Genomic DNA, 25453 nt, shown 5'->3' on the forward strand with positions numbered 1-25453 from the left:
CCATGGGTCGATAAAGCTGATTTGTAAAAAAGTGTTTTTTTTTTTTTTGTAATTGCGATTTTGAAAATATTTTTAAATTCATATTGACGAATTTTAATGGCGAGAGCTTTGCAGATTTATCAGAAAACTGTGAACCCTAGCTATGACCCAACACTAAAGAACTGTGCATTTTCTGCCATGTCCTTTTATATTGACCATGTAACCATCACAAAGTTGCTTGTAGGCTGTGAAGTCGTTTAACAAATTTGCATAAAATACAACTGCAAAATAATGCCTGTCCTCAAAAAAGAAAAATAATAAAGTTTTATGGCATTAGTGTGGCGAAAGCAGTGGCAGCACAAATTGTGATCCATTAGTGTGGAAATCTTGTGTACACAATTGTAAACTAGAAGGCTGAAACAGTTGGGTGCCATCCTCTGCAGTGGCAATGTAAATGACTTTCTTAGAGCCCATCAAAGTGTGGGCTCTGCTTGCAACAAAAGAACCACACTCGAACTATCCCAATTCGTTGCAGCAAAATGACCACGTCTAACGTACCGTCTGCTTTTTTTCTCTTTCTGTCGCTCGCTCTTGGGAGGAAGCCTGGAGCGCACTCATTTTACGGAGCAGAGTGCCACTGCGTCTCTGAACACGACGTTTTCACCCCTGACGGGAGTAACACTGACACACTCGAGGAAAAGGGTCAGCTGGCGCTCTTGTCTAATCAGTGCGACGACGAGTGCAGCTTCGGCGTTCGGCTAGCAGGAGTCTTTTCAACTTTTGTTTCTGGATGGGCAACAAAAATGGTTAGGTGCCGGCCATACAACACATCCCACGCTACAAACCTTGGGCATATTTTTATTGACCAAATATTTAACGCACCTTTAGCATTTTGTACACTCTTTCCTTGATTCATTAGCTCCTAAATCATGTAGCTTCACAACAGCTCATACGCCTAATCAACGTTTCCAGATCCCCCGCATTCCTTCCTGCAACCGGATCCAAAATCTAGTCCGACAAGTCGTCGTCGTCGTCGTTTTGACTGCTCTCCTCTTCCTCTTCCGACGTAGATGACAACTCCATGTCCTGAACGACATCTTCGTCTCCCACGGCAACCTCCTCTTCCTCGGGCTTGGCCTTCTTTACTTTCTTTTGCTTCTTTGCTGCCTTTTTGGGCTTCTTCTCTACCTTTTCTTCGACTTCTTGTTCCTCGCCAGAGTCGGATCCGGTGTCGGATCCAGACTCTGGCTTGGGGAGCTTCTTGAGCACCCTCCTATTCGCTGCTGTGTCTTGCTTCTTACTCCTCAGCTTGCTCCACTGCTCGTAGAACCGTGCGCACGGCGTGCCCTCCTCACTCCACTTCTCTTCGAGCCGCTCCAAGCCGACTTTATCGCTCAAGGCGACGCCACAGTTCTTACGCCGCTCCTCGATGAACTTGTAGTTTTCCTCCATCTTCTCGAGCAACTGCCTGACCTTCTTGTTGTAGTTCGCAACCTTGCACTTCTTCGCAAACTCCCGCAGCTGCACCATCGCCAGCAGCACGAGCTCCGGAAATGCGACCGAGCTCGACATCTGTGCGAGGTACTCGACCATGAGCTCATAGAAATTTTCTATGACCGCGTCGCGGAAGCCGCTCTCCTTCATTTGTGTCGGCGAGACGCGGAGGGCGCAGCTGAGGTCAACTGGACGCATCGAAGTGGACGAATGCTTCAGGTCGAAGTTGACGATGGTGAACACTTGAAGCAAGTGGGGCAGGATCGGAATGAAGATGTTTGTACCGGCGGAGACCTGCACGAGTCCTCGAACTAAATGGAACCGCAGCGGTACAAACTTGGCTGCCGGGACCAGCTGTATGGTGCCCACCACCGTCTGTACCAGTGGATAGACGAGGGCTCGCAGGTTCTCACCATGCGCCGCGGAAGTCGACAACAGGTGGCACCAGAGCAGGCAGCAGTGGACGTACTGCCAGTTGTAGACTGCCTTGCAGGTCTCCTTCTTGCGGACCGTGAGTGCATTGCGGAGGTGGATGGCCAGCTGGCGGATGTAGAGGAAGGCGTGCTGGTAGGCGAGCCCTTCGTCGATCGCGTAGGCCTCGACGAGCGTCCGCTTCATGAAGTTGATGAGGGGCCAGGTCGACGGCGACGTGAACTTGGAGTTTCGCACGTATGACATGTACATGTGCTTGAGGACCGTGTCCAGGTAAGGCCGCGGAAGACTGCGCACCGTGCGGACGAGGCAGAGGAAGGCCACGACGCGGACAGTCTCCTCCCCCTCGCACCAGAGGGCAACGAGGCGTTTGAGCAGCGTCTTGGCGACCTGCGGGAAGGCAACGTAGTACGGGACCAGGAACAGGACGTGGCGCAACAGGACGGACACAAGCTGGGGTTCGGTCACGGCCGTGGCAAGCTTGACAACCTGCATGAGATAGACCTTGACCGAGAGGGCCACTTTTCGCCAGGAGTGGCACTTGGTAGGGTCGAAGGGTTTTACACCGTCCTTGGGCACAGACGGTTCCGGTAGATTTAGGACCTTGTGCAATGCCGGCAGCAGATCGTTTAGACAGAGCTTGACGACTGCGTTGAAGATGGTCTGGCCTTCCACTCTGAACGGACACTGGTGTTTTCCGGTCTGCGGTGTGGCCGACTCCCCTTCGGCCTGAAGTACGGCGGCCCGGAAGCAGGAGATGACGTCTGCTATCTTCTGGAAGTCGGGCTTGGTCCGTAGGGCAAGCTCGAACTGGCGGACCTGTTCCAACTTGAGGATCTTTTTGTGCCTCGTCGGTTCGGCAGGTTCCTCCTCCGCCTGGCCGTCGCCGGCTTCGTCATTGTCCTCTTGGTCGGCGTCATTTGTGTAGAAGTCGAGGAGGTCCTTGTCATGTTCCTCTAGGTACTGGTAGAAGTCCGGATCGGTGTCTTTGAGGTTTCGGATAATCTCCTTGTTCTTCTCCATGTCCACCTCGGAGTCGTCGCTGCTGCCTTCATCATGGTCGTTTTCCGAACCTTCGTTATCGAAATCGTGCTCTGCTATGCCGCTGGTCTCTTCGGGCTTCTGAGCTTTCGTACGGAGAACCGCTTTCCGAGCATTTATTTTACCTCGTATCCGCTCGGGCTCCTCTTCTTCCGAATCCTCGTCCGAGTCTTTCTCCGAGCGTATTTTCGATCTTTTCTTCTTAATCTTCTTGTTTTTCTTCGGTACGTCGATCTGCGCCGCATCGTGCTTGGGAGACGTAAAAGCTGCTTTCTTGGCTTTTTTACCTGGGCTTGGTTCAGGAGGTGCTCCCTCAGAGTCAGACGAAAGTCCACCGGCCATGAACTCTTCCACGCTCACTTCACTAAGTTTCTTTTCGGTTTTCGCACGTTTTTTGACAGGGCCCATGGTTCGATCGCGTTATGTGCACGTGTTCGACGCAGCAACGTTTACGTGCTGTAGTTTTGGCTTCTTCCACCAGATGGCGGGGTGATCGCAGTGATCACCGTGGCGATTTTGCTGGCGAACTGATTTCGAGTTGTGTTTTGAACCCCAAAAATTTAAAGCTTGGTTCCGGTTTCAATGATGTCGTGATTCGTTTCGGCAGTTTGAGGCCTGGTTCGTTGGTATTCGACTCAAATAACTGGATATAACTTTCAACTGTGCCAGCATAAACTTGTATTTAAGCTCTTTAAAATAATTTGTGTCATAGTGCAAAATAAAGTTCTTTTTGTAGGCTAGATTTTGCATGTACTTATCGTCGTAATGAAATTAATGAACGTGTGTATTATACCATTCACTGGAAGCAACCGGAATCAAGAACGCAAGTTCTTTTCTTTTCGGTGCACAAGACAGCTCTGTGTCGGTCTCAAAACTGCTTGCAGCAAACCTTTGACGAGCCTATCTCTGGAAGTGAGCTACTTGCCCTGGCGAAAATATGGTGCTGCGTCAAAGAAAACTATATCTTTGCACGGAAAGGGTAACACGATCTTCGGAAAAGTCGTAAGGTGCTGAAAGGTACTTTCTACAACTGAGAACTTGCTCTCTTCTGGCAGTTCTGCTAGGTGTGTCGGACGAACGTCTTAGAAAAAGTAAGTGTTGTCAATCGTCTCATTTGTCAATAGGTTAAGTTGTTTATTGTATATTTTTTTTAACGTAGAAATTAACGTAGGGAACTGGAAAGGCTCGAGACGCTTACACTTCAGTCCGAGAATAGAAACCCCGATGGTAGAAACACCGGTAGAAGAACGTGATGAACTAGAATAACGCAAGCAGTGCCACGCGAACTCGAAACTAGACACAACCGAAACCGCTAAATTCAAGAATTTAAAAATTAAGAGTTAAAAAAAAAAAAACTAGTGAGTTCTAAAGCGTGTACAACCCATGTTCTCAAGCGATCTGCAAGTTACAAACAGGCCAAAAATACAGTGGAAGCTCCGCCTCCAACACGCGCTATTTGCCTTCCGCTGGGCTTAGGCTTTGCGTGCGACAAAGCGTTCGTTATCAAAGGCAGAAAGATCTTGCTGGCGGCGGAACATCTAGCCTCCAAGTTTGAGCATTAGGAAGAATTATCGCCACTCTATTCCGTTTCACCTTAGGATGGACCGCAGCTAATGCTACGAGCCATCCCAGCCTATCCAGCGCTGTGAACGTCTCTCCCGTAGATCACGTGGAACTAACGTGGCATTTGATTGGCTTCGATGACCCGTAGCGTCCGCTACGGTCCATCGTTCTTGTTTTGTGCAAACACAAGTTATTTTAATTTTTTTTTTTTTTTTTACACAAGGAGTATTTGGTTAATGCGGTTTTATTATCTGTTTTGAGGATCACTACCGCCGTTCCAGGTGATGGGGACGATGATGTGGTACGTCGCAGCTGCCCTGTTGGCAGTGGTAGCCAACCCGTGCGTGGCGGCATACTACCCTGCGACGCTTGGCGCAGAAGTGACCACTGTACCCGGACTGACGGAGCCCTACCCCTACAAGCACTACTCCGGTTACCTCACGGCCGGCGAAGGACGCCAGCTACACTACTGGTGCTCGCAAATGTTTACACTTTCGCTCCGAGATTCAAGCGTCGGCTAGCTGATGAGATGCGCCAGGAGCAACGATACATGCTTTCTGGAAACAGTCGTAAAGCCGCGATCTCACTAATACATAATGTGCAAAAGACAGGGACTGTCTTTTGCACATTACGCAAAAGACAGTCCCTGGACACTGCCTGAAACCTTGTATGAGGGTTCTGACAGATTGATCATACAAACGCTGTCTGTCAGCGGACATATGTTCGAAGCACACATATGGGTGAAGCAAAACGCGCTTCGAAGTATTATTTTAAAACAATGAAAAAGACTTGAACGTATCTTATCGCGTAAATAAAAAATAGGAAGCTTTATCATAGACCGCCTTTGTCACTCGGCTACGCTCTTCGCAAACATTGCGCTTCGCAAACAAACTTCACAAACACTGCGCAAACATTTTTTTTTCATCATTTTTTTTTTGGTCCTACACGAGCACGAGCACCTGCAAGATCGATGTGAGCACAGACGCCGGACGGACAAGGCTAGACCCTAGGAGCTCCGCCCCTAGAACTGGCAAAAATGAAAGAAAACTAACTTCAAGACAATTAATATTCCCAACCTCGGCTGAAAGCTGAAGCTCAATTTTTTTTTCTTTAACGTTTACGTTATTGTTGTTTTCTTCTCGCACCGCTGACGGCATTACACGGCGCCGTTGAGGTAGGCTCCAAAGAGGATTGTTTCTCAGACCGCAGTGTAAGGAACAAAACAACAAACATTGCGACGCTATTTATCTTGTGCGTGTGTTTGAGTTTGTGTGTGAGTGTTTTACCGAGAGCTAGGCCGCTTGTGCGAGCGCTAGGGCTTTCAGAGAGGTTCCGTCGACACCGCACAGACTTGAAAAAGTAATTGTAATTGTGCCTGAAATTTCGAAATTACTGACACTATAAAGTAATTAAAGGGAAGCTGAAACACTTCTTGAAAAAAACGAGTTAGAGGTGAATTCTGGCGTATTTTTATCCCGTGAATCTGAATATCACTTTTGTTTTCCCTGAAGATGCAACTAAAAGCGAGAAAAAGCGAAAAAACATTCGACCAGTCGTGACGTCATACTAGGATCTTCGGGCCGCCAAGCGCGTGTCGCTCGTGTGGGCAGCGCGTGCAACGGCAAGCTTGCCAGGTATATTTCCCGCACTGACACCAGTCGTGACGTCTCTTTCTGACCTTTCTGAAAATAGCAAGAGTGCGCGTGCATAGCTTTGACAGGCGCTGAAGATGCGCGAGACCAGAGATTCCGAAAGCTCCTAGTGTGACGTCACGCCCCGGGAAGGAGGGGCTTCGGCGGTACTTTAAAAATTAATTTCTGAAGCCTCCGTGCACCAAATTGAAAAATAATCTTGATATTCCTGATCCTGGAGGTAGAATGAAGGCCACTGAAATGTTTTTTTCTCAAATAGAGAACCGCTTCAGTTTCCCTTTAAATTACAATTACAATTCCTTTTAGCAAAAAGTAATTAATTACAATTACGAATTACCAATAAAAGTAATTGAATTATATTAATTCAATGACAGTAATTGAATTTCTACCCAAGTATGCTGCCTACGAGAGCCAAGCCAAGCAGCGATAGCTGACGACGGAGTGGAAACGACCTCCTCTCCTGAGCTTCTCGCCATTGCCGCCGCGCGGCGTCGATTTCGCCTGAGTCGCCACGTACATGACTGGTCCAACGAGCACGTAGCTTTCACCGCACTCTCAGATCTGGATTGGGTTGCCTGAAATAGAGCACTATATAGCTCCTACAGGGGTATTCACACGAGGGAGAAATCCCGGGGATTTGTCCCCGGCACGCGCGCATCACGAGATAAAAACGCGAGGCTTTTGCACATCGCAAAGCCTGACGTTTTCGTCGTGGGATGCGCGTGCCGGGGAGAAATCCCCGGGATTTCTCCCTCGTGTGAATACCCCTTACGGAGCAGGGTAGCGCAATCCTTTGATCCGCGTCAACGTTACTAAAACACTCAGTTGGGAAACTCGCCGTCGAAACCTGGGCCGCTGGCGTCCACCGAGACCGAGCTAAATGCGACAACAGCGCCACTCTTTTTCGTTTGTCTGTACTATGGTCACCTCGAGCTTTTTGAAAGCCTGTTTTTGCGTAAAAACAAACGGAAAAGACTCTTTTTGTATGAAATTTATTGGAGTTTAGTACCAAATGATGGGCGCGTGATGTTTTTATTATCTTTAGTTCGCAAGGTTTTGCGGAACAATTAATATTGTTTTTATAAAACCATGCCTCAGCGGGCCTTTCAGGTAGCGCGTCCCGACCTAGGTGCATTTTAACTTCAGGAGTTCAACGCGGCGCGTCCGCCGGGGAGACGGGAGTTCACTCCTGTCAAAGCCAAAAATAGAAGTCACGTGCAGTTTCTCGAGTGGCCGCTGCGGGAGAAATGGTGGCGTTGTGTTCGTCGTTAGCTCGGTGTTCGGAGACAGATTGGGGCCATATTTTTAGGGCTGTCTTTATGGGAGTTTCCCAACTGAGTGTTTTAGTAACGTTGATCCGCGTGTTTCGCTGACAACATGGCCGACAGAGCAGCTCGGCGCGAGTCACGTGATACTCAGGGCTGATTAAAAGATAAACGCCAAGTTCACACTTTTCGAAACTAGTCTGTCGTGAAGTTGGTAAAGCATTAAACACTTTATCAAAGTTTTAATAATATTGGATGCGTGTGAAAATTGTGAGAAGGCAATTTCCAAGGCAATGGCGTTTGAAGCGGACGATTGTTTTGCGTCGCGGAGATGGACTTTATGGATTGGCCGGAGCGGGTCACGTGAACGGTGTGACGTCGCTGCGTTGTCTGCTGCATGATGCCGCTCAAGCATATTTTTTAAACAAATTACATTACTAGAAAAGAGTCAAAGTACAGGCTAGCTGGTGGAAGTCAACCATTTCGTCGTTTACCCTGAGACTGGGGGTTTTTTTTGAAGAGCAGAAGACTACATGACATGACTACATGGCAGGTCGGTATTGTAGGTCGCCCTTACTCACCCTCACCTTCACAGCCGCACTCACCTAAGCCCCTCACTCACACTCACCCTCACAGCTACACTCACCTTCAGCCCCTCACACACCCTCATCCTCACAGTCACACTCACCTTCAGCCCTTCACTCACCCTCACTTAACCTCACGCCCCTCACGCACTGATGGCCCTCACGCACTCACCGCCCTCACGGCTCTCACGGACTCGTGGCCCTCACGCCCCTTACCGCCCTCACGCACTCATACCCCTCACGCCCCTCACGCACTCATGGCCCTCACGCCCCTCACACACTCACCGCCCTCACGCACTCATACCCCTCACTCCCCTTACGCACTCATGGCCCTCACGCCACTCAGGCCCGCTTCAGATGGGGCAATTTCGCCCAGAAACTTTACGTCGCAACACCAACAACACGGGCCGCCCGCGTTCACACGCAGCAACCAATTGCTGCAATTTGCCATCTTCGTCATCAAATCTTTTTTTTCTTGTACTATTTAGACACACAATTACGCTTGTGTTTTTATGCATTTAAATCTTGTTGGGAATACTAATGCATCTTTCTGAAACAGTTTATTTCCAAAAATGACCAATTTCAAACCAGAACTAAGTCTTTCCTTGTCATCATCACCGGCACGAGGTATCACGTGAAAATATAGCCTCCCTGATTGGATGCAGCCGCTTCAAACGTCTTCAAATTTGTCCGAGTTGCTGGCTTGTTTCGAGCCGGACCCGATCTCAGCAATTCGTGTCGATCTAGGGAAAGCTAGGGAACAACCCGCCAGCAACACCAAAATTGCTGAGAACGTTGCTCCGTCTGAAGGGGGCCTCACGCACTCACCGCCCTCACGCCCCTCACGCACTCATGGCCCTCACACTTCTCACCGCCCTCACAACCCTCACACCCCTCATGCCCCTCACGCACTCATGCCACTCACACACTCACCGCCCTCACGCCCCTCACGCACTCATGGCCCTCACACCCGACACGCACTCACCGCCCTCACGGCCCTCATACCCCTCACGCATTCATGGCCCTCACGCCCCTCACCGCCCTAATGGCCCTCACGGTCCTCACAGACCTCACGGCCCTCACTCACCCTCACACTCATGAATGTTCCTGGTTCAGAAACGCACTCACCCTCACCTCACCTGTGAAGATGACGGTGAGTGAGGGCCCTCATTAGTGAGGTTTGCCGAGGTATGCATGGCACAGAACGTAGCACAAATTATTGTAAACTGTTTCTGGATTATGTCAAAAACTATTGTCGTTCCGTACATCCCCAAAATATTCAAGAAACGGCGATTTTCTCACGTTCCCCATGCATTTGTGACTGGAGTTGGAACCCTCGGGCGTTCACCGCTAGTCGCCGAGGGACGGCGTTCTCGATTGCGCTACTCTGCTCGTAGGAGGAGGAAGCAGACGGAACGCTGGAGAAGGGAGGGGGAAACCTCCTTCTCTCTTTAGCGTTCCGTCCGCTTCCTCCTCCCCGACCCTATCTTCTTGAGTTGCAATAGGGAGTTTTCGTAGGTCGTTTTCGCCGTCCCGCAACCCTCTCCGCAACCCGCTACGATACCCAGGACTCTACATCCAAGGCCTTCGGCGCGCAGGCGCAGTAGCGGCTTCTTCGTTGCGGAGAGCTTAGCGGAGGTGAAGACGTGGTCTACGAAAACTTTCTAATGCTGCTCATTAGGAAGTTTTCTTAGACCGCGTTTCCCCCTCCGCTAAGCCCACCGACACGAAGCAGCTACTCCGACTGCGCGCCGAAGGCCTTGGATGTAGAGTCCTGGGTATCGTAGCGGGTTGCGGAGAGGGTTGCGGGACGGCGAAAACGGTATACGAAAACTCCCTATTGAGATACTCCATCGGGAGCGGTCTACGAAAACTCCCCAAAGACAAAGCCATTAAATATCCAACTTGAATTAATAATTCAGGTTTTGAAAAACAGTTTAAAAAAACTGAAAAGAAAAAAAAAAAAAAAGGAATTAACAGTCTGGTTGGGACACGCGTGTTAAAAAGGTGATTTTACGGGGGGAAAAAAGTTAGCGCAACATTGCCGGCGCAAAACGTGATTTCCACTCTCTTTCTCGGCATTTCGGGCGCGCGGAGGAGAGGGGGATCGGCTTCGCCTTCACGACCGAGATGGACCGAGAGGGTCATTTTGGAATGACCCATAACGTCATAGACTTCGCGCGCAGAATTTAAAAAAAAATCTCTCGCCGTCACTATTGCTCTAAATTTTTTTTTAGTAAAATTTATTTCTCGACATTCGTGTCCCAACCAGACTGTTTTTTTTTTTTGGGGGGGGGGGGGGGAAGGGGGGGGGGGGAGGGGGTGTTGATATGTTAGGCGGTGATTTGAGCTTAGGTGATGGTATGACCAATATTCAATCCAGCCTTACCGGTTGTCTTCCTGAACACTACCACTAAAATAATAGGGCTTTTTTGTTTTGTTTGTTTTTGTAAGTTTTGTTAGGAAGCCCATTTCCGATGGCTAAATGTGTCGCGAGCATTCCTGGTTCACGAGTTTTGGACTCCCCCGTCAGGTTCTTCGAGAGCCAGCAGTCTCCGTCGTCCGACCCGGTGCTTCTGTGGATGAACGGAGGACCCGGATGCAGTTCCCTGGTGGCCACAGTCGGCGAGCTGGGTCCTTTCCGCGTCGGGGACCTGGGTCTGAATATGACCCTCAATCCCGACACCTGGGTCAAGGCGAGTACTTCTTCAACTAGCCGTCAGAGGCCAAGACCTCGGCGCGCGCTCGCTGTCTCGCACCAGGGCTTTCGACTGCATGTGGGACGAAGCGTTATCAAAGGTAGAGCTCGCGCTGGAAGCGGAAGATATATACTTGTGGTTCTTAAGGCCGATTCAGACACTTGCGTTTGAGCGCGTTTGACTGCGTTGCGTCGAGTACCGAAAGCGAGTCACCGGCACATCTGTGCTTCGTATGAAGCGTGGAATCCAATTCTAGGAATCATCTTGGCACGCGATATAAGCAGCAGCGATGTCCTGGTTTCTCGCTGCCGCAACGCAGTCAAACGCAGTCAAACGCAACTGTCTGAACCAGGCTTTATTCCTGACGTCACAATCATATAAGTAGCGAGTGACAAGTTCGATGGTGCGTAAAAAGCGCGGCGGAAGCATAATCTCGCCACGTTTCTAAATCAGCACTGTAGCAGATGAGAGTCTGACTTTGCTCTTATTTCTGTCGACGAGAGCAGAAATAATCGTACTCAAGACGTGGAAGGCATATCAAAGCGACGCTTTTGCTCGCGCACGTCGACAATCGCTCAGATTTCAGTCAAGCTTCCTGTTCAAGAGAAGTTACACCAATAAAACTGTAGGGAGTATTCACTGGACGCCATATTTGTGGGTGCTGTTTAGAGCGCATGCTCAGAACGAACTCGCATCGATAGGCCGCTAAGACCGGCACTCTCGATGGTGCGGAATGCACGTTGCAAAAGAACTGTGGAAGCTCGCCATCAGCACGCGCTCAGCATTCGCGCACACAGCTATGGCCGCCAGTGAATACTCCCTATGGAGTGGGAGTCCTAAAGCCGAGGTCACACTGCTTATGCACCATACAAAAAAAGTCTGTATACAGATTCGAACGCGAGTCACCGCGATATCCGTGCTTCGAATGCCGCGTGGCAATGAGTTGAAGGATAAAGATTGGCACAAGGCATTCGAGCCACGGATATTGGGGCGACTCGTGTTTGCGGGCTGTCTTTTGTATGATGTATGAGCAGTGTGACCCTAGTCTGAATGTTGCTTCCACAGGAAGCCCTTGACAAGGGTCGCTAAACTCGCCAAACACAAAGATTCGTGTTATGACACGGTAAAGGGAGGAGCCGAACGATTGTCGCGAAGTTTTCTTTACTCACAAATCCGCAGATCCCTCTTCGTGGCGCTTTTCATTGAAGGGCCTCACGGGCGCAACACCGTGGCCCCACGCGCGCTCCGATGAATCTCTGGAATTTGAGCACCGAGAGAGTTTGGATGATTGACATCTCGTCCCGCGTGACGCCATATCGTTGCAAGAGTTCAATGTGCACGCTCGGCGAACTTCGGCCCAAACTTTGTGTTCGATGAGTTTAGCGACCCAGACCTAGGAGGGCCTTCCGATGAAGCGGTTAAAAGCGACGTTCTTTTGACGTTGATAGAATTAATAGGTATTTTTAGCAAACCGTTACCATGTTCCGCGTACCGCAAGGAAACAATTTGCTAAAAGTCCCTATTACCGCTTTCGGTTTGATCCGAGGCACAGGAAATTTTACTGTATACCTGTTTAGAATTCAGGTGGCGAAATGGCACGAATGAAGGTGACGAGAAGACGAACCGTGAACTGAAAGTAAAGGTTTAATTGGCGAACTTGTGCCAACCAAATTAAGTAAAGAAAAAGTGTCGAGGTGGCAAAAAAGCAGGCGGCGATTCGGCGGCATAACTGAGAGCACGAGCGAGACTGACTCGACAATGTCGCGGGTAGCTGCTTATTTACAGTGCGTCGTTATCTCGAAAGTTCGGCAAAGAAAGTTCGAGCGTCGCACGCTCGGGGCGAGGATAAACTGGCACTTTCGAGAACAAGAAAGCAGGGGGAAAGTTACGTCTGGTGCGAGGATGGACGCGATTTTTTATACTTGGTTTCAGCTTTGGTCCGAGCGTGGCCGTTATTATGAGCCGAAGGTCCAATCAAAGAGCGCGAAAAGCGCATCCTCATGGCGTTTTCCGCTCTTGATAGGACGAGCCGGCGGAAGAGCATGCACTGAAAGACGGCGAACAACGCTGGTCCTATGAACTGCGGGGAGCAAGCCATGACGGTGTACCTTTTTCGCCGTTAAATTGGCCCTTTGGCTGATAACATCGGCCACGCCCGGACCTAAGGTGAAACAAGGTATAGAAGTCTGTGACCGAGCGTTGCTTTCTCGGCCTTGAGGGCGGCAATATCACTTTATTATCCATGGGCTTCGTGTTTTAGGTCTTATATATACCGGTAAACCCCGACAGCAGTTTTTTGTCTGGGACTCCTTCCAGTGTTTCTGGAAAATAAAGCTTTGATTTGATTTGAAGTAATCCCCGAGCAGGTTTTACCAAGATAGGGGAAAACCGAAAAACTCCAAATCGCAACTGTCACAAAAAAAAAAAAAAAAAAAAAAAAAAACGCAAGCTTTAATGAAGAAAATTTTAATGCACTGCTTTAGTTTTATTTTTTGGTTGGCATGAAACAAAGCCACCACGAAAGTGTCGGCATGACTGCATTTTTTTGGTGGGGCAGGGGAGGGGGAGGGTTCTGCGGGCACGGCTCTTGCGACTGGGCTAGGGCATCCCACAACCGTGTTCTAGTTTTTTAAAAAATAAGAAAAATGTCCCAATAAACGCCGTTTTTTTGTTTTTTTTTTCTTGTCTGACATTGGATATAGGTACCGAAAGACGCGTAAAAAAAAAATTACCCCCCCAAAAAAAACACAAAAAAACACGGAACTATACTAATAGCGTAGTCAAAACATCGCGAATAGCAACGTGATTTGAAAAACACGCTGCAGGTGGCGAACGTGTTGTTCCTCGAAGCCCCGGCAGGCGTCGGCTACTCGTACGACCCTACGGGCGTCTACGTGACGGACGACACCCAGACCGCGGATGACAACTACCTGGCAGTCCAGGACTTCTTCGAGAAGTACCCCGAGTACAAGAAGAACGACTTCTACATCGCGGGAGAGAGCTACGCGGGCGTCTACGTGCCCACGCTGGCGTCGAGGGTCCTCAAGAACCCCAACGGCATGCAGTTCAAGGTACCGGGACTTTTGATGCACTTCTGGACCACGTGGGCGCTTTCAGCCGCGAACATCCTGTATTTTGTATGATGTGTGAGGAGTGTGACTGTGGCATATGGGACATTATAGGGGCACTTCGATTGGAACGAATATCGCTCCCATGTCGAAACGATATTCTGAGCTACCCAAACCACGGCCGGGCTAGACAACGGCATTCCTTCTGGTCTTTGCTGAACGACCACCGTGATTGAAACTGTGTGCCAATGTACTCACGAAACAACTGTGGTGCGCTGATGGAAATGCTTTTTGGCTTATAATAAGTCAACGCTTGTTTGTATACATTTTTTTTAAAGACAAAAAAGTGTTTTGCAGTGTTATGCAGGAAGTGCCTTGCAGGCAGGCGGCCTCAAAGGGGCACCGACACATCAAAATCATATTTTATTTCATTATCCGAAACGATCGAAAACAATGCCGGGACGTTACCCTCAAAATTCGAAACATGGGAATTCAGTATTTCTAAATAAAAAAAAAAAAAAAAAAAAAAAAATCCAAATGCCGAATTTGAATTTCCCGCGTGATCCGCGCCAGTGCAGAGAGTTGAATTTTGCGTTCTCCTGCGACTCGACTTTTTTTGGGACCTCCGCCGTTGCCACCGCGACCCGAAGCGAGGAGGAGGTGACCAGGCGGGATAGAAGGGCGCCGGTACGGGAAAAAAATGGTTTCTTCCCCGACTCACCGATAAGCCTCTGCTTGAGCGCCGCCAAGTTTTCCGAGGGAGGATACAAATCCAGGAAGCGACATCACATCGAATTCTGATTTTTGGTATTTTAAAAGGAGGGGCCGTAGTGCGTTCGCAATTGCGTTAAAAAACATGTTTTACGATTGCTGTTATTAAATGTTATAGAACTGTCGCCTACAAAGCTTCTAAATTTCCTGATTTTTGACGTCACCGATCAAAAGAAGCAAGGAAGTGAGCGCGGGAAACATAAACGCCAAAAATAAAAAGGCGCGCGCGCGCGCGGAGAAATTTTTTTTTCGTGGTGCGTTTTTTTTTTTCTCTTCTATGACTATAACTTGCATCGTTTTAGACAATAAAAACTAATACGACCTTTGGGGTGTCAGCGCTCCTTCAAGACCTTTAGCTCTGGCTAGTTTGGAAATTTATCCAACTCAGCTCCGGGGCCAAGAGGCCAGCACGGTGAGATAAGGGTGTGTAGGTGAGTAGGAATGATGGTCGCAGCGACCCGACCGAGCGGCGATGAGAGAGAGAAACTACCCCCTAGTCTGAAGGCCGTAAGAAAGAGCGCCTTTTCGATCTAGGCCGGCCGTGCCCAAACTAACTATACTTTCTGAACACCCAGCCTTTACTCTTTCCGGAATGCTACTTAGTATCTCTAAATTCAAAATTGTTATTGTGAAGCAGGCCTAAATGAAGACGCGACGTTGAGCGAACCAACATTCAAATCTACCCGCGCTTTTCAGTACCGCGACCTCACTGCCAGGCATGCGGAGTGTAGAAAACAGAGTATGCCGCCCATTTGTTTCGTGTTGCTGCGCGAGTTCTTCTGGGGCGAGCTTCCAAAGCATTCATTTCACACCGTCAAACTTCTCGTGACCAGTTGGGAACAAATTCTACTGCCAACATAGTGAGCGACCGCCTGCCACTGGCGTCACTTTTTATAGTTGCAAGCAAAAACTTTCAATTCGAAAAAAAAAAAAAGTCAAGGAACAAAATTGAATATTGAATAACTTTGCGAAAAAAAAAATATTTTGACCTAATATTTGGGTTACTATTTTAGCGATGCTCGTTGGAGTGTTTAGTGAATTTTGCAATAAATCGGGGGCCCCGGAAGAAAACGGCGGAGTATAACCCTTTTACGCCCGAAGAATCATTAGTCTGAAACAGTTTTGCACTCAGTACAGTCCTTTCCCGGCAGCGCTATGCGGATCACAAGTTCCTCTGCTTCTTGCACAGGGGTTGCGATGACTGCATAATGCCGAGCTCTTATTGGCTGATTGAACAAAATAGTGGGTAGACCTCAAGGCATCTAGCATTGAGGTCTACCCTCTATCCTTCCAATCAAAGCAAATCAGAGTTTGGCGTCGTTCTGACGTCATCGCAACTCCTGCGCAAGAAAGCAGACGACTTGCTCTCCTCATACTGTCTCTTTGAAGAGCCAAAATGGCGTCGAAGCGCAGCAGTCACACTGTACATACATTAGGCACGCAGCCAGGATTTTGATTCGGGGGAAGGGGGGGGGGGGGGGGGGAGCGTTTGCAGACCGGATGGATGTTGGATGAATGCTAATGGCTATACCCTTTGTAATGGGCGGTAGCTTGCGCCACCTATCATAAGTGTAAGACCGTCTTTCTGAATGATGTAATCGCAGTGTGACCGAAGCTTTAGGCTAACATGTTTCCGACTCGACTTCGCAAAGACGTTTGACGATGTTCTAGATGACCTCGAAAGTGTCGTTGGAGGGGCCGTTTGAACGAGTCTTGTCCGCAAATTGCGGTAATATGACGCACCCGGCTCTTTGCTATAAACGTGCGCTCCCGGAATCTTTTGTTTCTGGTCCTCCGTGTGCGGGTTGCAAGGGCATCGCCATCGGTAACGGTGCCGTGGACTTCCCTATCCTGGGAAACTCTCTCATCTTCTTCGGCAACTACCACGGTCTCTTTGGACAAAGGTATAGTCTTTAAAAATTTGCAAAAAGTGATTTTACTTTTTCAGTTTGAAACGAATTTACGAAACGAGTAGTTCCTTTGTACGAAAATTTTCGAATCAAAATGAATAATTTAGGAAGCGAAGCGAATACTTGGCGGCCCTAAATACAGTGATGGCAAAACACCCTTAAAACTAAGGGGGAAAAAAAGACACGACAAGGTTTGATGGGATCTCTACCATGATTGTACCCCAGCTCGTCTGCACAATTACTTTTATTTTAATGCAGCCATGTCTTATTAATATGAACACTTCCGTTACCCAGAAAGTCTTCCATGATAGTGAATCAAAGTCCAGATCACAAATAATGAACAGAGGGTGTCCACAAAAAACACGGCTTTTAAAGCGAAAAAAAAAAAAAGCTGGAGACTTATTTGCATAAACACTTTGTGTTGGCTATTAGAAACGCAATCCACAAAAGATTCAAGAGATTAGACTTTTTGCTTCTGTTTTTATTGCTACTGTTCCAGGCTTGGTCGGTGAACTCATTTCAAGTAGGTATTGCATACTGTTTTCGTTCGCCTTTTTTTTTTTTTTTTGAAATGCTTTGCAGCATTTTAGACTTCGAAATGCTTCGAATATATTTAAAGTTGACGAGTAGCCCTATTTGATTTCAACTTCGAATTGAATATGGCATTATTCGCTTCCCCTCCCCCTCCCCTACTTAGCAAAAGGTAAGGTGTGCAGCCCTCGTTACCTTCTGCTGCGCCTGTGGTGCCCGCAAACTCAATTTTTCTTCAATTTGTCGAAGACTTCAGCACGGTGGAAAAATAGAAAAAGCTGTCTGAACAAGGCCAGCCAAGGGGCATAAGTTTGCTCGGGCTTCGTGCATCTCACTGCAGGAGCACCCGGACTGCCTTGTAAACGTATGCGTGGTTTCTTGATTGGCTCTCATCGATGAATGGCTGGATGGAAAGAAGGGTCAAAGCGTAGGCGAGCTGGTGCACAGTCACAATAAAAAAAAAACAAAAAACCCTAAGCGAAAAAGGAAACAAAAATTATATGAGACTGTGCTGTCTGTCCTTTTTGTTTCCTTTGTTTCAAGGTTTTTTCTTTTTTTTGCAACCTTGTTTTTTTTTATTATGGATGAATGGATACGGCTGGAACCTTGTAATCGGGCGGCGGCTTGCGCCCCCTAGGCAAAGGTATATGTAATTCGAACTAATGGCTTATCTCCGATTAAATTAATGGAGAAGGGCAACGATTCTTATATCGCCGCTAAGCACAAGCCTTCATTTACTAATCTCGACAACTGAAAAATACAATTCGTGTGGCGGCTCCTAGAGTATCTGTGTATGCTCTGGTTGCTCTAACGGCCGTAACGGCCCCGTACATATGCTGCGTCATCTCACGGCGTCGGTCAGAAACGCGAGCGAACATTCGCCACGCTTGCTCCGTGGAGCCGCGGCGCCGTTCAGAAACCTCTCTCCGCTTCCACCGTGGACTTCAGAGTCTGAGGCGTAAACATCGCGCTCAGGCACCGTTGTTAACTAGAGCTTCTCCAAAAACTGGAAGGTTCACATTTATATTGTCCGCGATAGTAGCATAATCTCCAGCACTACATTTGCAGCAGCGTGGGAAGTGTTCTGGAGATGAGTGAGTGTGTCTGTGTGTGTGGAGAAAGATTCGGGGGGGGGGGGGGGGGGTCTTAATTCTCTCCCCTGCCACCACTCCGCTTTGTTTCGACGTCACTGATCAGCGAGTAGCGCTGCTTCTGCTCATTTCTGCTTTCCCTGTGTTCAACAATGCGTGGAGTTGGGCCAGTTTGTTGGTCGTGTCTTTTAAACTGTCTTTTTTTTTTTTCTACTGCGACATGGACAGCGCTGTGCTTGTGCAATCCTTCCACTTGTCTTCCGTCTTTTGCGCTGTTTCGACTTCGACATTCCCAATGTTCGTTCTCTGCACAACCTTCGCATTTGCCCATTACGTACGTTCCGTACGTCTCGTCATCCTCTCACAATCGGTATACCTCTTCGGCAGTACTTTTCATGAACTTCGTTTTTGTTTGGGCAGACCTGTTCACGTCCAGTGAGACTATACAACAGATCGCATTTCGTCGTATGCAAGCGGGAGATGCTCTCTTTTTTTTTATTTATGTACACGACTTCGGTAGATGCGTGTGACTCGTGTGCATCTAGCAGTGCTCGATTGGGCCAGTTGGTTGTTTTTCGTGCTTTGACTGAACTGTTGTGAAAAAGGAAAAATAAACAGTTTGCGTTTACTTGAGCATGTGGTGTCCAGTCCCGGTGTTTTTTTTTTTCTTTTGTCATTCTTCGCAGCGCAGTTTAATCAATCATGTGCATCCTTCCCGGTGCGACTGATTGGTCGTCGTCGAATGGATCTCGAGCCAAACGGTGGAGACATCTGTTGTGTTTCCCGCTTGCATGCAGATTGTGGACTGCCTTGACTCAGCACTGCTGCAACGGTTCCCAGCTTGCTCAGGACTGCAACTTCGGCTGGGACATCACAGACGACAAATGCAACGAAGCGGTGAGTAATTATTAGCCAGCATGACTCGCATAACAACAGCACGTGCCGTGTGCAAGTTTTCCCCGTCCCCTGGTGTGTCTTCATTCCCCAACCTAAAATATCAACAAAAAACGAAGAAAATTGCACTAGCTTGATCATGCTGGCAATGACTGAGGGGAGCACGTAAGGAATGAGCTGGACACGGGTCACATGGCTGGCGTCACACGACCTCGTGGTGTTGTGTTACGTCACAGTCACGTGACGTCATGATATCGCGTGACCTCAAGGTGCACGTGACATCAGTGTTGAGGGACAACAGTTGTGTCTCGTGACGTCACGATGTTACGTGACATCAAAGGTTTGCTGCACTTTGTCGTCTCGGCTTTTTTTTTTTTTTTTTCATATTTGTTTACGACGGTCTTGCGCTTGAGGTCATAAAATTAGGCTGATATAACACGTTCTGGGAGTGCGAAACCGGAAACAAAAACCACTCGTAAATCTGTTGTTCTTTTGGTTTCCCGGAAGTCTCAAAACTGTGTTAAAAAAAAAACTTTAATTTTGCAAGATTCTTTTTCTTTTCTCTTTTATGTATTTGTGCAGGTGGACGAAGCGAACAACATTATCCTCCACGGAGGGCTGAACGTGTACAACCTGTACGACCCGTGCAGCTACGGAGATGAACCCGAACCGGTTGCTTTTGCTTCCCCGAAAAAAAGGTCGATGAGTCAGCACAAGGCCCAAAGGCTCATCATGAAGTCTCTGAACCGTATCAGCTCGCTGAATCGTGCCGACTCGGTAAATTTCTCCCCTCGAGCCTCTTCATTCCCCCCGAATTTGGGTCGATAGAACCCTTCCGGAATTCACGTGCCGATTATTAGGAGGTCGGAACCACCGCACAATGGCGGAACAACTGACATTGTGGTACGTGCGAGTCATATTCCATAACATAGCGAACGCCGAAGCTGGTAACCGACTAGCCAATCTACGCTCGTCACATTTTTCTGTGGGTGCGTTTTTGGCCTCTAATTTAACCAAAAAGGGGATAAAGTATGTCGTGACGTTGTTCGGCATTATTAAAAACAGCGCATAAGGACGGGACAAAAGTAGAAGGAGCACACAGGACGGATGCTGCTTTGTCGGCGTCCGTCCTTTGTGCTCCTACTTTTGTCTCGTCTTTTTGCGCTGTTTTTAATAATGTTAATGTCGTTCAACAACCAACTAGCCCAGCAATCGACCCTTTTATATGACGCTGCGGTTTGAGTCCGCCACTGTGCAGGGATTCCACAGCTGTTGACAGCTGCCAACGGAGGCCAGTCTTTCGATGGTGGTCTATAGACCTTCTTCAAAAGTGTGTGCGATAAGTCCGAGGGTAGCCGACGTTACGATGCGATGAATTAAGCCAATCAAACAGCATCAAAAGTGCATCATCACGGCTCTCGTTGTCCTCGGTGGTTTGGCTGGATGGATGGTGGTTAAATGTTAATGGATATAAGCTTTGTAACGGGCGATAGCTCGCGCCACCTATATCCTAAATCTCAAAAGACAAACACATGATTCCCACCGCCCTTCTAAGTCAATGACCCCCCCCCCCCCCCCCTAACTATCACCAGGCAGTGTGGGATATCACCGCGTGGTGATAGTTTAATATACCCTTTTCGAAAATCTTCCCTCTGTTGGAAACTGTGGGAATCCCTGCACGATGGTGGACACGGATAACACACAGCACAGCCAACGCTTTATTATATACGAGACGATGGATGCAAACACTGAGCGCCAAAAGCGCAACGTCACGGCGCTCGTTTGTCTTCCAGCGCGTATATGTTATCATCGGCTAAACCGATCGAGCGCAGGCATGCACCGTGACCTTACGCGGTTTTATTGCGTGCCTTTGTGTTCATTCTAGTTTAGATTTGCACGTTCAGCGGTGTAGGTTGCTCCGCCATTGCGCAGTGGCTCCGACCTTCTGACGATCGGCAAGTGACTTTCGAAAGGGGTCTATTGGCTTCGGTCGGACTTTTAAGTGAAACGGGAATATAGTAGCCGAAGCGCTACATTATCCGATACCACCATGGTTTGATCACTGTATTGAACGCTGGCTAAGTCAACGTTTTGGCGAGGACTCTGATCCCGTCACTCTTCTGGCCTCCCCTCCCCCCCCCCTCCCCCCCCCCCCCCCCCCCCAAAGAAAAAAAATGGCGACCGGCAATGTTGCTTGATGACGTTTTGGTCTCTTGAAATTTTGACCTCTTTTGTACCCGGTTAGAGTTAAGCTAGTGACAATTCGGGAACCGTCCGCCTAGAGCTGATGCAGTGATGCAATCTAACGCAGCTGACGCAACTCCATAGGAGGCGACGCCACCAAGCGGAAAAGACGGAAAAACAATTGCACTCTCAAGAAAAAAAGGGTGTAAAAAGGTGTATCGTTAAACCTTTTGTCGCATATAATACACCCCAAAATTTCAATTCGACGTACAGTGCCCTACAGTCGAACAGACGGCCCGAAGCTTCACGAGGGGCTTGATAGCCGTGTGGTACATACAACCTTTTAAATAGCTAAAGTATGTATCAACCACCACATAAAGAAAACACCGAGTTTTTACAATAGAGCCAAGAAAACCCCGATTATTATTTTTTTTTGTTGTCAGTAAAACGTACATTAGCTATTTTAATAAGTTGTACCACACGGCTATCAAGCCCGTCGTAAAAGTTCGGGCCGTCTGTTCGACTGTAGGGCGCTGTACGTCGAATTGAAGTTTTGGGGTGTATTATAAGGGACAAAGGGTGTAACGATACACCATTTTACACCCTCTTTTCTTGAGAGCGTGGCGTGCAAATGTTTATACAGCCGGAAGTTCGTCTGCCTCAGTAAGCGTCTGATGTCTCAGCTGTATAGTTGAGCAATCTAGCCAATGCGGTACAACCGCTATCCTGGGGTTTTTAACGCGCACCACCACCCAGCTCGGAGCACGTGGAGCGAAAGCTCGCGCTGCAGAACCCAGGGATCCTGGGTTCGAGCCCCACCCCTGCCCGTTTCGATCTGGATGAGCATCGTACCGGCGTGCGGTCGTGTATCACTACTGCGTGGTGCACGTTAAAGACCCCAGGTTAGCGGCTGTACTGCACTGGCTAAATTGCTCATCTACAGCGTGTGACTCGTCGCAACTTTAATGGCAGACCAACTACACGCTGTATAAATATCCCGAAAACCCCAATTCACGCGCACCACGCAGTATACTGACACGCGATTGCACGCCGGTGATGCTCATCCAGATCGAAACGGGCAGGGGTGGAGAGTGAACCCAGGGTTCCTGGGTTTTGCAGCGCGAGCTTTCGCTCCACGAAGACGTGACGGGGAGCGAAGGGGAACTAACGCCTTTTCAATTGTGCTGCGAAAACTGACAAAGCCTGGCGGCCGAAATGTGAAACAGAGGACAGAAAAAGACTGTTGGTGCTCAAGGTTGGAGCTGGGAATAGCAAACGGAAGTGACGGTCTGAAAAGCATATTTGTTCAGTTTTCGTTCGTGTCTTTTAACTGGACTTTTGGTTTTATGCCAGAAGACACACAAGGCGATCTTACGCTGCATTGTCTGCAACCAGGGACGCTATTATTTATAGGGTGCCGTGTTTCCGTAAATACCGATAAAGCCCGAAAGTTAAATCAAAATCGGAGAAAACGACGCCGAATTAGAGCTGTCCTTGAATATGAAAGGCCCAATTAAGCTTCGCGGAAAGAAATCATTATCTACAGGTGTACTTCGTGTTGACCCGGAACAGGTGTCACACTTAGTTGCTCGCCTGCTTCCTCGGGAACTGCACCCTTTCCCCTGTTTCCTTCCCTCACTGATACCGGGCTTTTTCTAATGGCTAATTCTGGTGGTAGATTTGGAGCGGTCCAAAACCGCCCCATGCTCGCGCGTTTAGAGAAGCGAATGCTAGCTGGCGTTTGCACGCGCGACAAAATAATAATAATAATAAAAAAAAAGGCTCTTCGTAACCTCTTTAAATCTACCAGCGGGTTCCATAGCAGCTCGCTAGAAGTTGGTGTTGGGCCCCGATAAAGGCCGATCTTTGTTTGTTGTCTTACACCGAAAAGACACCAGAAGACATCGAATCCGTGGGAGAAAAAAAATAAAAAAATAAATAAACCCCGAAAATACGGAACCGTACAAATGTCTTGAGGACACTAGAAGGGCATGCTGCCGTTTCACGGAAAAGCACGCGTCTCAGTGATATGTCTGGCGTAAACTTTTCCCTCCCCATGTACGTCGCTTTTGCGCAGTCGCAGCGGTCCGCTCCCTTTTTTATATATATCTATATGTATATTAGCGTTCAGGCATATTCCACCCACTGCAATGACATATTACTCTTTGCTGCACAGCCCGAACCGATGAACATCGATAATCCCAACTGCGTCAGCGAAGAAAGACTGGACCTTTACTTCAACCGGAACGACGTCAAGGAGGCCCTACACGTCCAGGAAACACCCGCCAAATGGGAGCCCTGCAGGTAAGACTTGCCGATCCGTTAAAGCACGTTCACACCGGCGATATGCAGCACTCGCGCGATAACTTTCCTCGCAAAAACAACCATCGCAAAAAAAAAAAAAAAAAAAAAAAAAAAAAAAAAAATAAATAAAAAATGAAAAACGACGCCTTTTGAGCAGTCATTAGTTGACCCGACATTTGCGATGCAATCTAGTCGCATTTTTCAAGTGCTCGATATCGCCGGTGTGAACGCGCCTTTAGACAAGACACGTTATGAAAGGTAACACCGTGTCGACGGACGTCCGAACGGGAGTCGACCATTTCAAAAGATGCTGAGAGAGTCACAACACTTCTGAGCCTCTCGTACAGTCCACTCCGATGTTGACTCTTAATGGGGTACTCCACCGATTTTTTCAGCTACCTCAACTAATTATATTTTCTGACTCCCCGGCCTTTAGCCTTTCCGGTATGCTATTCAGCATCGCGAAATTCATAATAGGTATTGTGAAATCGGCAAATGAAAATGGTGCAAAAACGAATATTCAAATATTCGCGCACTTTTCAGTGCCGTGACGTCAGTGGCAGGCAGGCTTGCCAGTCGAGCAAGTAGTCTAAAAACAGAATATGCCAATCATTTGTTCCGTGCTGGAGCGCGGATACGGGAGCGAGCTTCCAAAGCACTCATTTGACACCAAGAAACTGCTTCAAATCCGTTGGGAACAACTTCTGTAGTCCAAAAAGTTATAGCGAGTTCGTTTCACACGCACTGGCACCGTTCGAGTTCTCTCCCAGAATGCATCGCACTCACAGAGTGTTGCACGGAAAACTGGACTCAAACGAACTCGCCAAATGCCCTGAGTGCAGAAGACTGACGCTGCCGCCACTATGTTGTAGAAAAGGTACCGACTTCAAACCGAAACTAGCACCTTTCTGTTCGGAGTGATCCGTGGGAATGCGAGAATGCCAGTCGCTACCAACGTTTATCTACAAACGTTGGTCGCTGCAACCTGTAGTTTATAGTTTCGATGACTTCAAGCAGCTAGGCTGCCGTAGAGATAGTTACAGACGGCGTAAGTTTCCGCAACCAGCTGTCTACAAAGCAGCTGGTTGCGATCTTTCAATTCTTATAACCGTTTACACTGAAGAAAACTGATGATGCTGTCCGAGCAGAAGCTTGATCCGTTTGAGCATGGTATTATTTGTGAACCACTGAAAGGGTACGGCTTAAAACTAGCCTGTTGGAATATCCAGCAAAACTGGGACTTTCGATTTCGATCGTCAGGATTAGATATTAGCCTTGGTGAGGGCGTCGAGAACGAGAGCTTTTTCGAACAAAATACGACGGGGCAAGTTAGCTGACGTAGGTAAATGTTAAACATGATCATGTTGCCCCACCCTCGGGTAAAGTCTCCATCTTTAGCTTTCTTTGATGCTTATTGGGCAGTCAGAGGTTTCTGCTGGGGGAGTTTTGTCGACAAATGTTAAATCTTTCACCCGCACACGGATGGTGATAGACATCTCGGGGGCCGCTGTTGCGTTTGTTCTGAGCATTTCTTTACACACTGGTATATTTCAGCCTTTGGACGGCAACAGAGCGATTTAAAACCTGCAAATAAATCACGGGTTGTCAATTGCTTCCTTCGTGAAATAGCAGACGCTCACAATTCAAGCCCGCGTTTGATTCCGTTGCCCGCGGGATGCGATTTCTATCAGAAAATCTACCTTTTTTTCCTTTCGGTTCCGCGACACATCGTAGCAGACGAACCCTCGTCGTCTGCTCCCGCTCCTCGCCGGCCCCGCCGGAGCGAGGCATGACGGGATTGCATTTTGGCGCACTCCCGATTTTCTCGGTGCAGCGAGTGCATGCACGCGTGGGGTGTCAGCGCTGAAACGAACTCGGAGAGTGCAACCACTCGTGGAGTGCCGGCCCAAACCAACCCGTTCCACGCTGCGAGTGGGCACGCGTGGGCACGAGTGCCGTGAAACGAACTCGCTATTAACCACTGCCTTCCA

At 48.4% G+C, this 25453-nt stretch overlaps 2 protein-coding genes across 2 annotated transcripts in view; one reads left to right on the plus strand and one right to left on the minus strand.

Moving 5' to 3' along the window:
- Positions 1-817: 817 nt before the first annotated feature.
- Positions 818-3440, minus strand: LOC121835344 (nucleolar complex protein 2 homolog). The gene has a single exon (XM_042289469.1). The coding sequence runs from the start codon at positions 3352-3354 to the stop codon at positions 988-990; it is 2367 nt and encodes a 788-aa protein (XP_042145403.1). The 5' UTR covers positions 3355-3440; the 3' UTR covers positions 818-987.
- A 1353-nt stretch (positions 3441-4793) lies between these two features.
- Positions 4794-25453, plus strand: part of LOC115332131 (lysosomal protective protein) — a 29650-nt gene continuing 8990 nt past the window's right edge. The window contains exons 1-7 of the mRNA XM_040217021.2: positions 4794-4981; positions 10544-10706; positions 13535-13780; positions 16361-16452; positions 18878-18977; positions 19557-19751; positions 23335-23462. Of these exons, the coding sequence (XP_040072955.1) occupies positions 4794-4981; positions 10544-10706; positions 13535-13780; positions 16361-16452; positions 18878-18977; positions 19557-19751; positions 23335-23462 (1112 nt within the window). The remainder of the gene's footprint in view (positions 4982-10543; positions 10707-13534; positions 13781-16360; positions 16453-18877; positions 18978-19556; positions 19752-23334; positions 23463-25453) is intronic.

This window comes from Ixodes scapularis, unplaced genomic scaffold (genome assembly GCF_016920785.2).
Source record: "Ixodes scapularis isolate PalLabHiFi unplaced genomic scaffold, ASM1692078v2 PGA_scaffold12__126_contigs__length_90152505, whole genome shotgun sequence".
Taxonomy (NCBI): Eukaryota; Metazoa; Arthropoda; class Arachnida; order Ixodida; family Ixodidae; genus Ixodes; species Ixodes scapularis.